Source organism: Micromys minutus (assembly GCF_963924665.1).
Source record: "Micromys minutus genome assembly, chromosome: 1".
Classification (NCBI taxonomy): Eukaryota; Metazoa; Chordata; class Mammalia; order Rodentia; family Muridae; genus Micromys; species Micromys minutus.
Window position 1 is genome coordinate 73,514,697 of NC_137969.1, and position 15,610 is coordinate 73,530,306.

At 42.4% G+C, this 15,610-nt stretch overlaps 1 protein-coding gene across 8 annotated transcripts in view; it reads left to right on the forward strand.

The window, feature by feature from the left end:
* Positions 1–15,610, forward strand: part of PBX1 (PBX homeobox 1) — a 301,843-nt gene that overhangs the window by 230,642 nt on the left and 55,591 nt on the right. For 4 of the 8 annotated variants that reach the window (XM_080921774.1, XM_080921772.1, XM_080921770.1 and 1 more), the window contains exons 5-8: positions 263–398; positions 4,714–4,873; positions 11,079–11,191; positions 12,506–12,595. In XM_080921774.1, the coding sequence (XP_080777900.1) occupies positions 263–398; positions 4,714–4,873; positions 11,079–11,191; positions 12,506–12,595 (499 nt within the window). The remainder of the gene's footprint in view (positions 1–262; positions 399–4,713; positions 4,874–11,078; positions 11,192–12,505; positions 12,596–15,610) is intronic. The other 4 variants (XM_080921776.1, XM_080921777.1, XM_080921775.1 and 1 more) reach the window with 2 other exon arrangements.

The window sequence follows — 15,610 nt, forward strand, 5'->3', positions numbered from 1 at the left end:
GGTGGCACACAATCACCCAGTTGGTAACTAGCTAGTCTAGGATTTAAACCCAGGGTAGTCTGAATATACTGATGTTTTTGATTCTCATCTCCAGTTTACTTGAACACAGTACAAGTATGCTTACTGGTCTGGACATTTGGCCCTTTGGCAAATTTTTTCAAACTCTCCCTTTTGCTCAAAGATGTTTCTCCTTCTAGAAGCCACCCTGCAGTCTCTCTAATTTGACTTTCTTTCTTATCCCTTTTTCTTTCTCGTTTTGAAGGCGGAAGAGACGGAATTTCAACAAGCAAGCCACAGAAATTCTGAATGAATATTTCTATTCCCATCTCAGCAACCCTTACCCCAGTGAGGAAGCCAAAGAGGAGTTAGCCAAGAAGTGCGGCATCACGGTCTCCCAGGTGAGAAACCCCTTGAAAAGCCAGCTTATAGCCTTGCCTGAAGGACCCTCATGGGGGTCTTGGAGGTTTTCCTTGGGCCTGCAGGTCTTGTAAGATCTACAAGAGAGAACCTTGAAAGGGGAAGATAAGCTCTTAGTGCTTCTTAGACAGTTTCCAGGTGAGACAAAAGGCCCATCAAAGGAAACAACCAAAGGAAGAGAAAAATTAGAATATAATATGCAAAGAAGGAGAAGCTCCCATAGGATGGTAGCATTTATTATTATACAATACCTGCACCTTCCATGCTGTTTCTTCTAATTCCTCAGTGAATAAATGAGTTGAATGAAAGGAATGTGAATGCCTTCTCTTGGGTGTTCTGACTCTACAACCAATGACTGATTGGGAGAAGGAATTAAACATGCCACTGTGGTTCCATTGGCATGGCACTGAGTATCCCTTCCTCCAGCCTGCACTAATTGTGACAGGTCCCTACTGACTTAGAAAGATGCATGGCACAACAGTTGTTTAGACATGGAATCTCTTAACATGAATAGAAGAAAAGGAAGTAGTATTGAGCCTCTTAGAATAGAAAAAATATACAGGAAAAAATAAACTATCTCCTAGATTTGATGAATAGACTTCCTTGCAGTAGTTACTGTCTTTAGAAACAGTATATAGGCATGCATATAGGCCTTTTAACCCAGGCCTTCATTGGCTTCTGTGACCTAGCTGAAGGTCATTTCCAATCTCACTCCTTAAGGATAGCATAACTTTGGTTTTCATACTCAAGAAGTCCAGCCTAGTGTTTCCCTAGAACTCTTACCATTTTGGTCTGGATTTAGAGTTCTTGTCTGTATGGGAAAAACATGATGTTCCTTGCTCCTGGCAGAATATCTGAGGAGTGGGTTTAGGGCATGAACCATACTTCTATGTGACAGATCAGTAGGTTTCCATAGCAGAAGTAGGTTTCTACTTCTAAGATAGAGTTAAGCTACTCCATGAACTCAATTCAAAAGTCTACAATTCCAGATTTTAAATGTATCTGGAAATGAGGAAGAACAACCCTTCTGGAGTCCATCAAGGTTATAGCTAAGGATATTGGCATTAGCTCTACCTCCTTCATCATGGAAACCCAAGTGCTGAATACTTTGTTCACCCAACGAATTATTCATATGTCATGCCTCCTTTCTCTTCTATCTATTCAAAAACCATGCATCCTTGCTTCCTCCAACACACACTATCACCACCACCACAGTAGCAATAGCAACAGGTAGGCTAAGCTGCTCCACACTGTGAAACAAAATGTACTGAGAAACAGTAAGATGCCATTTACAGACTAATAGGCTGGGGGCTTGTTTTTGGTAAAGGTCAATGTGGAATTTTAGAAGCCTTCCTCTTCCTTTTGGAGAGTGTTTGTTATACCATTCACCAAGCATGGCTGGTTGGAAGATGCATATTAAAGCTGTCTATGTTTTCAAATTTAGTGACATATACTATTTTTCTCAGGTTTCTTTATGAGGTATGTACTGGCTGGTTTTGTGTGTCAACTTGACACAAGCTGGGGTTATCACAGATAAAGGAGCTTCTCTTGAGGAAATGCCTCCATGAGATCTAGCTGTAAGGCATTTTCTCAACTAGTGATCAAGGAGGGAGGGCCCAGTCCATTGTGGGTAGTACCATCCCTGGGCTGGTAGACCTGGTTCTCTAAGAAAGCAAGCTGAGCAAGTCAGGGGAAGCAAGCCAGTAAGTAACACCCCTCCAAGGCCTCTGTATCGGCTCCTGCTTCCTGACCTGCTTGACTTCCAGTCCTGACTTCCTTTGGTGATGAATAGCAATGTGGAAGTGTAAGCTGAGTAAACCCTTTTCTCCCCAGCTTACTTCTTGGTCATGATATTTCGTGCAGGAATAGAAACCCTTACTGAGACAAGGTAGAAGTTCAATAGCTACCCTTTTTAATATCCACCTCACAGGATCTGTCCAGCCATCCTTTGTTTCTTGGTATCACTATTTCTGCATTTCCTCTCTCCCCCTGGGCCAGCCCCACTCAGTCTTCTGATGTCTACTTATTCTCATTTTGCCCACTCTACAACTGTTTTTCTTTTCTTAGCTTTCGTCAGTTCATGTTCTAGCCAGTGGACCTTGATCACAACTTTTTTTGACATGTACCAAAAAGCTATTGGTTTCTCCCATGACTAGGCTCATATACCTAAATCTGTCTGAAATGCCTCTAATAACTATCTTCTCCCCATGGTCCCCAAAGAGCCCTGCATCCATGTGAATGCTGCTCAGTATTTGGTCCTCAGAAAGCAGCATCAGCAGTACCAGCAGCACATCACCTGTGACCTATGAGAAACGTGCACTCTAGAGTCTTCTACCAGCCCTGTATCCAAATCTTGGCGAATGGGTCCTGGAATCAGCGTTCACAAGCCATCTGTGAATACTTAACTCAGAAAAGCAGCATTCTACACACTCATGGCTACAAGTGTAACTCCATTTGAACATCCAGATGGGACTTTTGTCCCGGAACACTAAATTCATGTATCTTACTTCCCACTGGATTTTGCCGTGGCTCTGCCCAGAGGCTCTTGAAACATAACATGTTTGAGATGTAAATCAAACAGTCCAAGAAAACCTATTATTCTCTCTGTGTTGTCTGACTCGTTACCTCATTCGCGTGCATCCCTAGTGCCCAACACATATTATGCCTCATGTCTATGACAGTCGATTGTTAATTAATGAAATACAAACTCTATGTATTATCTGAGGTAGAGGATGCTATAAGAAATGCCCTGACCTATCTAACATCTTCCCAATCAAGTTTCTTCTCATTTAAACAGAAAATCTTTCTGCAACAATCCCCCACCTATGTCTCCCCTTTTTCTTTGTCTACATACAGCTAATAGAAATGGACCTGGGTTATTTCATTTTTTTCCCAGAAGGTTCTCCTAAATTACCTTCATCTTTTCCATCTTTTTTTTTCCAGTTACTTTTGAAAAACATACCTACCTTTTCCCTCCCTCCCTGTTGCACATATAAATCAATAACCAGTGATAATTATGATTGATTCATATGTGCAGTGAAACTTAGATCAAGAGAAATTTGAATTTCAAAGTGCAGTTAGACGTGGCGTCATCCTGAATTGTACTCAGAAGCACACTTCCTCCCCCAATTTAACTCTGTTTTTCTGCATTTGCAACAAATAAAGCAGTTTATTATTGAATTTTTCTCCTGTTTACTAATATTTCACAGGGACAGTTTGATTTTTGTAACAAAGACTTGGCATTTCTGCAGTTGTGTAAGCCACATAAGCCTTTGAAGGTTAGCTAGGCCTTTGAAGTTTTAGCTTTGTTGAATGAATTCACAACCTAGCTGCTTTACTTTATATTTTCTTTATCTGACATTGTTAATAAAGGGTAGAATGGGGAGTATATGTGAGGTGTGTTATATGTGTGTCCAATTTGTTCTTTCCTTACCTGTTTTCAAAGCTTGTTGTGTAAGTAAATAAAAGTCACAACATTGTAGTCCAGAATCACATCTAGAAGGTAGGGTATTATTAGACATTCCTCCCCAAAGTAAGATTTGTGGGGTAAATGTCATTGTATGTCCTGACTCCTTTCTGGTATGAGTCTTTGTATAAATTCAGAAGTATCAACCGGAGCCAAGACAGCTGTTCTGAGCCACAGGAAGGAAATAAATTAACAAAAGAAAGTAAATTAGGTTTATCGTGTTCATTGGCTTTAACATTTAAAAAGCAGGAATTCCAAGTAATAATTAGTTGTATGAGTCAGTTGTTTGCTTGGGTGTTTTTCCATGTATAAGATCGAGCTTTGTAGAAGATAATCAGTAAATTTATATTGATAAAGCCTATATATAGCACAATAGAGTTAAGACTCAAAGTCATAATAAGGCCATTTAACTTTTAAAATTTTGAATTAATATATGCACGGAAGCGTTCATATGTTGATACAGATTTATGTGGCTATTTTAAAGATCTGTGAATTTTGATTGCAGAATGTCAGCATTAGCATTGCTTTAAAAAGAGTAAACATTTTTCCTAATACATTTATTAAATACCATAAAATAGGAAATAAACACATTTCAAATACTTGTTCTAAATCGAGAGTCCTAGCCTTGGTTATTCACAGTGGTCTTGTGGAATTTTAGAGAACCCTTAGTAGGTAGTTGGTCCTCTTTAAGATCTTACTTTTGCTTGGTAACGGGTGAGGTCTTACTATTAGGCTCCATCTATCCATCCCTTCATGGGCCCTCAGTTTCTCCACAGTGTCTTCTGATGGCTGCAGAGCTAATTCTTTCATCTTCTCTCCTGATGCTCTAGGTATCAAACTGGTTTGGAAATAAACGAATCCGGTACAAGAAGAACATAGGTAAATTTCAAGAGGAAGCCAATATTTATGCTGCCAAAACGGCTGTCACTGCCACCAATGTGTCAGCCCATGGAAGCCAAGCTAACTCACCCTCCACTCCCAACTCAGCGGGTTAGTTTCCTCTTTGATTTGGGGGGATTATTCTCCATTTGTATATTTGTTTTTCCTTCTATGAGACTTTATCTTAATGCTTTATGAGTTTTGGTTCATTGGTTTATATTGCAATTATTTGTTGTCAGTGACAATGTGGGGTCTTTTCTTGTCATATTCAAAGGACAATGCTTTTAAGATGGGGCTGTCTGCAAGTTTGCATCGTCATAGATATGTTTGACTTATGCTGAAGGTACATTGTTTGGATTTCATGAGACCTCTAAAACCTAAAATCACAGATAAAATTGAACATTTAGGCAGTTCCTTTGGGTTCTCCTGTAATGTTTATCTTGCTGTCCCCATCATATCCTGTCTGGGTCATGTGCTGACATGCATCCTGGGCAGGGATATTCACAAATTCTAGCAAAGTCTCACTGGTGAATTCCAACCTGCAGGACAGGCTATAATATTTCCTAGATGCTGACTAGAGATATTATTCTTTATTGATTTTTTTTATTGTTTTTTAATGTAAACTATCGGGAAAAAATTACAAGCTGTTAAACCAAACCTTTCCAATTCTAGTATTTATATTGTAATCTCAATCATGTGCTCTGGGTCTAACCTTTATTTTTGTGAACATGCATTGTACCACTAGTATGTCTTTAGAACTGCCCTGGGCTGTCACTTCTGAAATTCCATGATGCCAGTAAGAAGTCAGTACTGTATGAAGTATAACCTCCCTGGTTGTATGCTGCAGAAAACATATTGATACTTCTCCTGGAGGGGAGAAGGGGAAAACAAACATGTGCTTATTAAATATGTTTAGTGTCAGAAGCCATCCTTCTCTATAGCAGACAAAATGCATTGATTTGGAATGTGGCATACACTTCTAAGTCTGATGATACCAATAATATACTCGCCAATCCAAATACATTGACTCACAATGTGGCTACAAGTCTGACTTCTGAGATTTCTATGCGTCTATAGGTTGCCATGGATCTCACAGTCTGGTTGTTTACTAAGGAGCGTCTTCCTGCCATATGCTGCCTTTATCGGATACCTGTAGGGCACCACACCCTTTTCTTCTGTGAGCTTCTCCACGCATTAATTTGTTATCATCAGGGTCTCCAAGTCCCTGGGCTATACTACCATGACCTTCTTTTGTTTAATTAGAATCAGGCATGAGGAGAGGCCTTGGCTTTGTAAACATTGGCATTATAAGACACTGTTTAATTTGATCCAGTTTTATGTTTCTCAGCTATTAAGGTCAGGCTGCCCTGAAGAACGCTTTTGAAAGTCCTGTTGGTTTCGTTGTTGTTGTTGGCCGTTGTTGTTCTTTCTCGTTGTGCCATGATTGATAAAAGATGCAGGCTAACAGGTCCAGTAACCACAGTTTCCTCCTTCCCTATCTGGTTGATTATTGAAGATTTCAGAGCCAACATCGCCAGGTGAAGTGCGGTGCTAGGCAGACATTCTCGCTTATCTCTTCCGGAAGAAGTATAATTCTGTCAATATTAGCAAAAATGCACTCAACAGTCCTGCAGAGGTTATCATAATGCAAAACAGATATCAAAATGACTTTTTCCCTGTCCCTGCTCTATCTGCATCACAGATGGCTTAGCATGATTTATGACTAGTCCTTAGAAGGGCCCTGTGGGCTCCCTTCATTACTAAACCCATAACTATTTTTCTCTCCTAAAGCCCCTAAAAAGAGAAAAGTAAGCATTTTAACCCCCACTCCGTGTTTAAGAATTATGTTGGCTCTTATGAAATATCAGTCTGATTGCAGTTTCCTAAGGAATTTTCTAGAGGCTTAAACTTCATATGACTATTCTGAGCACAAAGTACATTATTATGGAAAACTTGAGCTAAGCTTTCCAGTTGTGCCTAAATTATTGGAAATAATTTGCAGAGGAGCCCTTTGTAATGTTCCCTTTCTAATGCGAAGAGCAAAGAAAACACCATTGTCAATGTGCAACAGCACGGAATTTTAAAAGATAAAGTCTTAACTGGAAAAGTTATAAATGGGCTTTTCTGTATTTTCTTCGGCTTTTAACAGCCTAAATCATGGCGCTGAGTTGAGGGTAAGTGCTCCAACTTTTACATAGAGTGTTTATTACATTGTGTGCCATCTCTCTTCAGTAATTTCAAAGGAGAAATGGTAATAGAAGAAGACTGTAAATAAAAGGGTAATATATGAAAAGGTATTTGGGTAGATTTTGAAGTCTGGGATTCTGGCACCCAGGACAGTTTTATATTCTCAGTATGGAAATGGAAATTCTCCCAGGATCTTTACTTACTTGACATGCGCTCATTCACACTGCAGAAAAGGCAACACTGCAAATAAACCCTCTTCCCTCCCCTGGCTTTTGTGCAGGGAATAGCACTCAGGTGGGAAACAACCCACACCCAAGCAGCCATGTTTGTTCAGTGTCTTTGCCTTCTTTTCCACTTCATAAAAATCACTCAGGACTAGATGCTAGGGTTTCCAAGTATAGACAGACTTTCGGTGTTATTTACTATGTCTTCCACCAGAGTTGGACAAAACCAATACAGCAATGAAGAAGGATGATAGGAATGAAGTAGAGGGTGTGGGAAAGGGGAGAACCAAATGACAAATTTATAAAAAGCCTTTGGCTATATCTCACTGGGGAGAACCCCAATGATGAGCTCTCAATTTCTCATTTAAAAAAAAAAAAGATTATTGAAGCATGGATTGAGGACTCAGAATGAGGCAGGCACTTGCTTGGAAGCAAGAGCAAAACATGATTAGGTTTGCATCTAATAAGATCTGGCCTCATTTGTACCCCCAGATGACATGGGAGTCTAGATGAATTAGCCTGGTCACCTTACCCATGGGAAACTTGTCTTTTTTAGACTCCAGAAATTAAAGCAATATTTACCAGGTAGTTCCTTTATAAAATCTATATACCCAGTGAGAAGCCATGAGCTCATGCTTTCAGGCACTGTGAGGTTCTTAGGACAAACATGTACCTTATCTTTGTGGTGAGTCATAGTTTTCAACGAGGGGTGAATATGCCCCTCAGCAGACATTCAGAAGTATCTGGAGATGGTTTTCATTGTCTTCAGCTTCAATGGTGTTACTGACAGGAATAGATAAGAGATGGGGATTCACCTAGCCATTCCAGCAGGCATGAGATGCTCCCTACAGCAAAGAATCATCCAGCCAAAAATGTCAATAGTGCCAAGACTGGGAAACCATGCTTTCCATCTAGATATTATTACATTTTATTATTAAGTTAATTGGGTTTTATGGCATATTTGAGTGTCGTTTGTTTGCTTTGTTTTGTTTTTCGGGAGAAGTGTAGATTCCTAAAGATCATTTGAAATAAAAAGACTATCTTCAGGAACTTGCCTTATGAAAATGAATGTTAACACATTTCCAGGTCACAGTATTTGCCCAAGCAAACGCATTAGATTCCTGGGTGATCCATTACTTCTCGGTCTAATTGAGTGCAGATGTCACTTTGTACACACCCCAAGTATCTGTGTGGCACTTGCCTTCATTCCTTGGCCAAATTCAAAACCTTTTAACTGTCAGCCACATCTTGAAGTATGCCTCCAGGAACTGCTGATTACGCCACAGCACCCTGCAGATAAAGTGACTGGGTGGTCTCAGCAAACTGACTAATATGCAGCTGTTCTTTGGGGATTCCACGGCACTTCTAAGAAAGCACATTCACTTTCTGTCTGGGAAGTATGCAATGCTCAGAAGGCTCTTCATTCAATGACCAATTCTTATCAATGCTGGGCAAAGAGCCTCCACCACACACACACACACACACACACACACACACACACACACACCTTGATGCTTGAATAGACTTTACTGTGGTACTAGGATCACCTGTTCTCTCCATCCACTCCATCACTGGCTCTTGATCTCAGCAGACAGTCAGAAGCTACGACATGGCTGCACAGAGATCATGAAATGCTGAAACAACACAGCCAAGAGGGGAAGGGACTATTTCTGCAATTACTGCTCTGATGCGGATATATTTATACATGAAGTGCATTTGTATGCGCATATTTATCCCTGTGTATATTACACAGCCAAACATATTTACAATTTATCTATGCACATATATCTTTTTAAATCATCTGTGTCAATTGCAGTGTATATCTTGTAGATGGCACACTTCATGTCTGCATGCTTCTATGGATGCCATGCTCCTTGGCATCAGGGTAGCCCTCTGGGGATTTCTCCCATGGCACAGATTGTATAGTGATTATCAATAGACCCTCAGCCAGGCATACAGCATGTGTGACTAGTACATGGTATCTGAGAATGGGCAAGAAATAAAGTACCCAGGCTTCAGACTCCATACTTTGGGGCCAAGGAACCTAAGAAGCCTCATGGCATGAGAACAGCCATTGTGTAGGTTCTTGGTTCTGATGTGCACTGAACAAGACATGGGTATGACATTGGCTCTATTGTTTAGGCTTTGTATCTGTGACTACAAACGTGATCCGAGGGGGCCACAACTCACATGTCCAAGTCTCAGTTGACAAGAGTGGGAGCTGCAACTCATGTTGCTTCTTCCATAGTTGGGAGGGTGATTTCAAAACCAGAGCATCCTGGTAATGGAAGTTACAGACCAGAGTCTACATCCCATGGACTACGCATAAATTGCACATGACGAGATATTATAACTGCTTTTTCTAAGACTGAATGTGTCTAATTCCTAAAACATGAACTATATAGAAAAATATGTGCCGGACAAGATGCAGTTCTTTAGTTGATATTTCAGTCCCCTCTCAACCCATAAAGATAGCCCTTCCTTTGCATGGAGAAGCAGAATTGAGAGGTGAGCTAGAGGCAGCAGCAGTTTATGTAGAAATATAGTTACAGAGCTTCTTGCATGAGGGTGCAAACTCCTCAGAACACAGGAAAATGGAGATAGTTCTTAACTTGGGGTTGTTGCCAAGATGACAAACACCTAGTTCCTCTAAATGGCTCTTGCAGTTGACATGTGATGACACAGTAGACAGTTGTATATCAAATGCCATGGCAGGGTAGAGAACACAGTGCCTATTAAGTGGCTGTTCTATGGGGAGAAAGAAAAGGTCTCCTCTTCTTGGTTGTAGATAGACAGCTCTCTTGTGGAGCTCAGATCCCTGCCTTGAAAGAGGAGACAGAAGGTATCAGACAAGAGGCAGGACTTGCTGCTGGGTGACTTCCCATTGGTGGTGGCTGTCAGAAGAATCTCAGGACAAGAGAGAGCACAGGGTTAGAAGTCACAGGGTGCAGCTGACCTGGGTCCCTGAGGTCTCTCCTTTACCAGGCTAACGTCATGTTTTTAACCAAACCTTGCACGCTGAGCTTTCTTTCCTATGCGCTGAGCTGCACGATGATCTCAGAGCTCCAATTAGCTTCATAAGCCCTGGCATTCAGGGTAAGCGTGGGCTAGGTTTATCCCATGGGAGTCTGTGGATGGCTCTAAGGCCGACCAGATGGAACTTTCATCCCTGGCAGGTGAAGGCCCATGCTAACTCTCCTTCTGGAGGCCGGTTTTAAAATTTCCTAGAAGCATTTCACACATGCTTGAAAATTTTGGCCCAGTCTTCTGCTTCATCTTTCTGTGCTCTGGCAGCTGGTAGAAAGGCTAGGCCATCCTCACAGAACCTTGCAGTCTTTGAGATTTCCCAGGCCATTGCCACATAGAAAAGAAGTTTACCTTGTTTCTAGAGATGGAGGGTGTCTATACACCCCAGGAGTATTCTCCTTCTGTGTGCTGTTCCCAACTGCAAGATGGATTCAGCAAAGCATATTTAGAATCTAGAAAAGGTACTCAGATGCTCTATTGTGGTGGCAGAAATAACACTGGCCAACTAATACTGTTGACCATATTCTCCATCATTTTGGTCTCATGGCCAACCCTAGACCCTTAGAAGCATGAAAGGAAACTAAATAGATGGCACTACAATACAGCTTTCCCCCCCCTTTCAGCTTAAAAAAATTCACTAGCCAAAAGCAGTCTTAATGACAACTTGGAATGAGGGGGTCACTTTATGTAACAGCAACAGTGTGCACCCTCTTGCTTGCTCTGTTCTTCATGCTACTAACAGGCCCTGTGGATGCTGTTCCTGTCTTACATTTGATTTTTGGGGGGTTACTTTGCATGTCATTCTCCTCTTGGCTGTTGGTTGCGGGGTTGATCCTTTTCCTTTCTGTGATTCAGGTGCCTCACTCTTTCCTTTCCAGGTTCTTCCAGTTCTTTTAACATGTCAAACTCTGGAGATTTGTTCATGAGCGTGCAGTCACTCAATGGGGATTCTTACCAAGGGGCCCAGGTTGGAGCCAACGTGCAATCACAGGTAGGGACCCAGCCAATATGCCACCAGGTGAATTCAGTAGAGTGTAAGAGCCTTCAGTTGTCTCAGCCTCCTGCTCCTGTCTGGACGGAGAGAAGGAAAAAAAAAGGAGAGAGAAGCAGACAGGCAGTAGCCAAACCAAATCAGAATAAAAGGAAACAGAACAAAGACAACCGTTATCATAGGGGATGGTGCCCAGGCTTTGGCTCTGGCTTGTCAGCCACACTAGGAAGGTAGGAAAGGAAAAAATACAGAGAGAGGAGGCCTGTGAGGCAGGTGGAACTGGCGTCTCTGTTACTCATCAAAGGAAAAAGAATTTCAGCCCGTTATCTCTTCCCAGTCTCCCTCTCTTCTGTTGGTTTCTCATCTTCAGGATTTGCTAACATAAAGAAGTCATCTAGGGTCAGGCAGGTGCATTAGTGTCTCCTGCTTTCATCTTAAGCTTTAGAATTACCAATGCCAGCTTGACTTAACACATATACTTAGCCACTTTCGAGGTCAGTGGACTTGAGCTTTTGACGATAAGACCGTAGATAGAACCAAAAAGGAATTTATGTGCCAAACCTCCGTGTGACCGTCTACCTTCAAGACAGATACCTCAGGGAGCCATTCTCCTATCTCAGCATGAAGTGTGAGCTGAGAGGTTGAAGTCATATGTTCTGGGTTACAATGACTTGGGAAGATAGGAGCCACATCTACCTATCTGACACATGGATCGGAAAACATTACATGCCCGGAACAGACAGCTGGCTGGTGACTCAGCCCCTTGCACAGGAAGCACTGCCTAGAAACAAATCTGAAGGGATACAGGCAGACTTTGGTCATGTAGCTTACCACCATTAAAATCCTGGTTTAAAACAAGAAATAGAACCGGATCTTTATCCCGGTTTCCTCTCTCTATGACATGGCTGTCCAAGACTTAAAAAACAAAACAAACAAACAAACAAAAAACCTTGACTCAGTTTACATAGGATAATCTATGGGGAAGAAAAGTGAGGGGAGGAGAAGCATCTCTCCTCTTCCCTCCATCCCCTCTAGAACCACAGCCCTTGCCTCCTCACACGGCATTGTGCATTCTGTCTCAGTTTTGGGAACCCAAGTTTCTTTGACTGTTTTTACTGAACTCAGAAGTAACCATGTCTTTGGCATCAGGGGGAGTCCCATCCTCCTCCTTATGGACTCTCCTCTAGAAAGGGCATCTCCAAAATGATTGCTTTCCTCTGTGGCATGTCCCATCGGTAGCCTGTAAGAAGATGATGCGCCGCATCCCTTCCTCTCTCTGACTAATTGCCTTTCTCTTGTTGTTCCTCTGTCTAGGTGGATACCCTTCGCCATGTTATCAGCCAGACAGGAGGATACAGTGACGGACTCGCAGCCAGTCAGATGTACAGTCCGCAGGGCATCAGTGTAAGCAAACAAGGCTCCCCAACCCTTTGTTTCTATTCTATCACTGTCAATTATTTCAAAGCCACAGGGCCCAGAATGCCACTTAGTAGGACTCGTCTTAGCTTTACAGTCACCTAGTTTCTTGTTTCTTTATCAGTCATGCCGTCGGCAGCATCCTCCCCAAGAAAGAACACAGTGATTGGGCAGGCTTCATGCAGTCAGCTGGCGTCTAGGGCTGTCACACGCAATCAGTGTTTGCATGGCACCTGCGGCCACATGTGTTCAGCTGAGAGGAGCTGCTAAACAGGTGACACCTAGTACAACAGTGGTAGGAAATGTCACCACAGGCTGGGACCAGGGTACCTGGAGAAGATAACCAGTGGCCCACATCCATTGTACCCAGGTCTATGGCCAGAAGAATAAAACACCCTTTTCCCAATCTGTCAATAGATGATTTTCAAAAATTGACACCAAGGCCAAGTATGTTGAAGGGACAGGGAGGGGGGTGCGGACCATCTTCCACTTGTTCTTGGGTGCGCTGGCGGCTCCTGACTAGCATGAAAATTCATAGCGACAAGCTATGTCGCACAGAGTGAAATCGATCAGACAGACACAAGGAGAACCAAGTGTAGATTCGGGACAGCAATCCAACTTGATTTCTCAGATCATCCGTCTGCTATCTCAGCAGCGATGACAGCAAACTGGGACATGAGGGAAGCTTGGAAAAGGAGGTGGTTCTTTAGTTCAAGGGTGAGTTCCAGGATTTTAGAGGTCACAGGAGACTCCAGTGGGATGATGGGCTGGGAATTGCTGAAGAAATAGAGCTTCGGTTGGTTGATGGAGAGCCATGCTACTGTTTGTTGCCGTTGCAATTGTTAAAATAAGTTAGGGGTGGAAAGAAAGGCAGCGTAGTTGTGATTTAATTATGTGGTCTCAGTCTATTCTAATAGAAGCATAGTGTCTGCAAGGACATGGGAGGTGGCCCCTCAACTCTGCATTGAGTCTTGTCCTACCCAATTATGGCATATCTGGAAGGAATCAAGAGAAGAACAACCATTGCATTCGATAAAAAATTAATTATTTTATAAAATGAGGCATGGTAGAGCTGATGGCTCCATCAGGAAAGCGCCTGCTATTTGAGCATGAACATCTAAGGTTGTATCCATAGTGCCCATGTAAAGTCAGTTGACCACACATCTGTAAACCCATCACTGGGAAAGCAGAGACAAGGAGGGCCCTAGAGCTCTTTAGCCAGTGAGTGAGACCCAGTCTTAAGAAATGAAGTGAACAGTAACGGAGGAAGGTACCAGACTTTAACCTTTGGCATCCACATACACACACCACACTTGTACACGTACCAGCATGTACATCCCACACAAGCACATACATAAACTACACAAACATAAACAAGATGAATTCTCATTCCATAAAAGAGAAAGAGTAGGTGATATGTAATAGTTTTGATGAGGCCCTCACAGAGAGGGATCAGCTTCATGAGGGACAGTCTGAATAGGACAGGATGAGTTCACTGAGTAGAAGCATCAGAGAAATGAATTTCTGGTACCTTTCTAACATTGAAGGTTTCACATCATTAGAGAGCCTCATACATGGCCTGGCTAGTACCTTGATAAGGACATGGCAAGATGTATTTTTAGATGGTGGTATTAGAAGCTGGGGAATAGGCATACACAGAGTAGGCTTCTTACTGCCAAGATAGAGAAAAAGAAAAAGGGAGGAGACACAAGAGGAGACAGAGACAGGAATGAAAGATCTGAGCCAAAAAGCAAAAATAAACAATCCCTAAGCCCAAAGCAGCAGTGGAACTCCCAGCTGGGATCTGGGTAGTGTCTCATTTGATGGAGGACATTTTCTGGGCACCGTTCAGCTGCTTCCTGGCTGGGTTTCCACAGCACCCATATCTTATCCAGCTGGTGTCTATTTTTAAGTCATGTAGAGCGTGGACCACTCGCCTTGAACAGAGCTCAAAGCAATAGGATTACAGAGCTCTAGAGGTAAAGTCCTATAAGTGTGGTAGGTAGATGATAGTCTGTCTCAATAATCCCGGGCGTGCTTTGGAGGAAATGAGGAGCCAGGTAGAAAAAGGATTGGCTGAGCATAAGTTGTTTCACATGAATACATGCGAAGCGCTTCAAGTGGTAACTTTTTAGTTGATCTCTTTTTCTCCTCGTTATGAACAGTTTCCACAGTGGGTGTTTCCTAGTGAGGGTAGGATAGGGCACTGTTCCCATGCAAAGACGTGGATTGGAAATGGACACAGAGTTATACAAGACCTCAAGACTCGCTGTGACCCACTCACTGTGAATGGTAAACTGTGTTTCGTATAACCTCAGACAATTCTTGAAGACTACCTAACTACTAGACTCTTCATGTCCCCTGTCACTGCCCTGGTTCTGGAAGTGGTTCATTAACTAGGGTTCTGCAGCAGACTCCTCGATACTGCTGTCTTCAGTTCGTCTGCTGTCTGGCACATCCCCACTGAAGTCTTCCAGTGCCGTTCTTTCCTCAGAAATCATTAGCACTCTTGATTGCCTGCCTAAGCAGCCCAATCTCTGAGGCCACATACAGGATTTTACATATTTGTTGGCCCAATCTACCTGTTCTTAAACTCTGGGTTCCTGTTCATGCAGCCCTTTGACCTTTATTTAGTTACATCTTTAACCCTCTCCTCTTATGTTTGTGCACCATGCAAGTGTCTGGTGCCACTGGAGATGATGCCTCTGAGCTGTCTGTCCAACCTGCCTTCACCTCTCTCTGTCATCCACATAGGCGTTCCTTCATTCCTACACTACTTTCATTATCCCATTCCTGTTCCAATCATACTTATTGCTCCAAGTGCACTTCCTACTTGGCATCTTTCTTGGCATCATTTTTCTCACACAAACTTCTCTTATAGCACTTAAGTTAGCAAAGCATATTTATTACCATGGTACCATGTATCTCTACATATCTGTACGTTCACACACATATATGTATGTATGTATATGCCAATCAGGAGAAGAAAAGGTGCTACTAAAT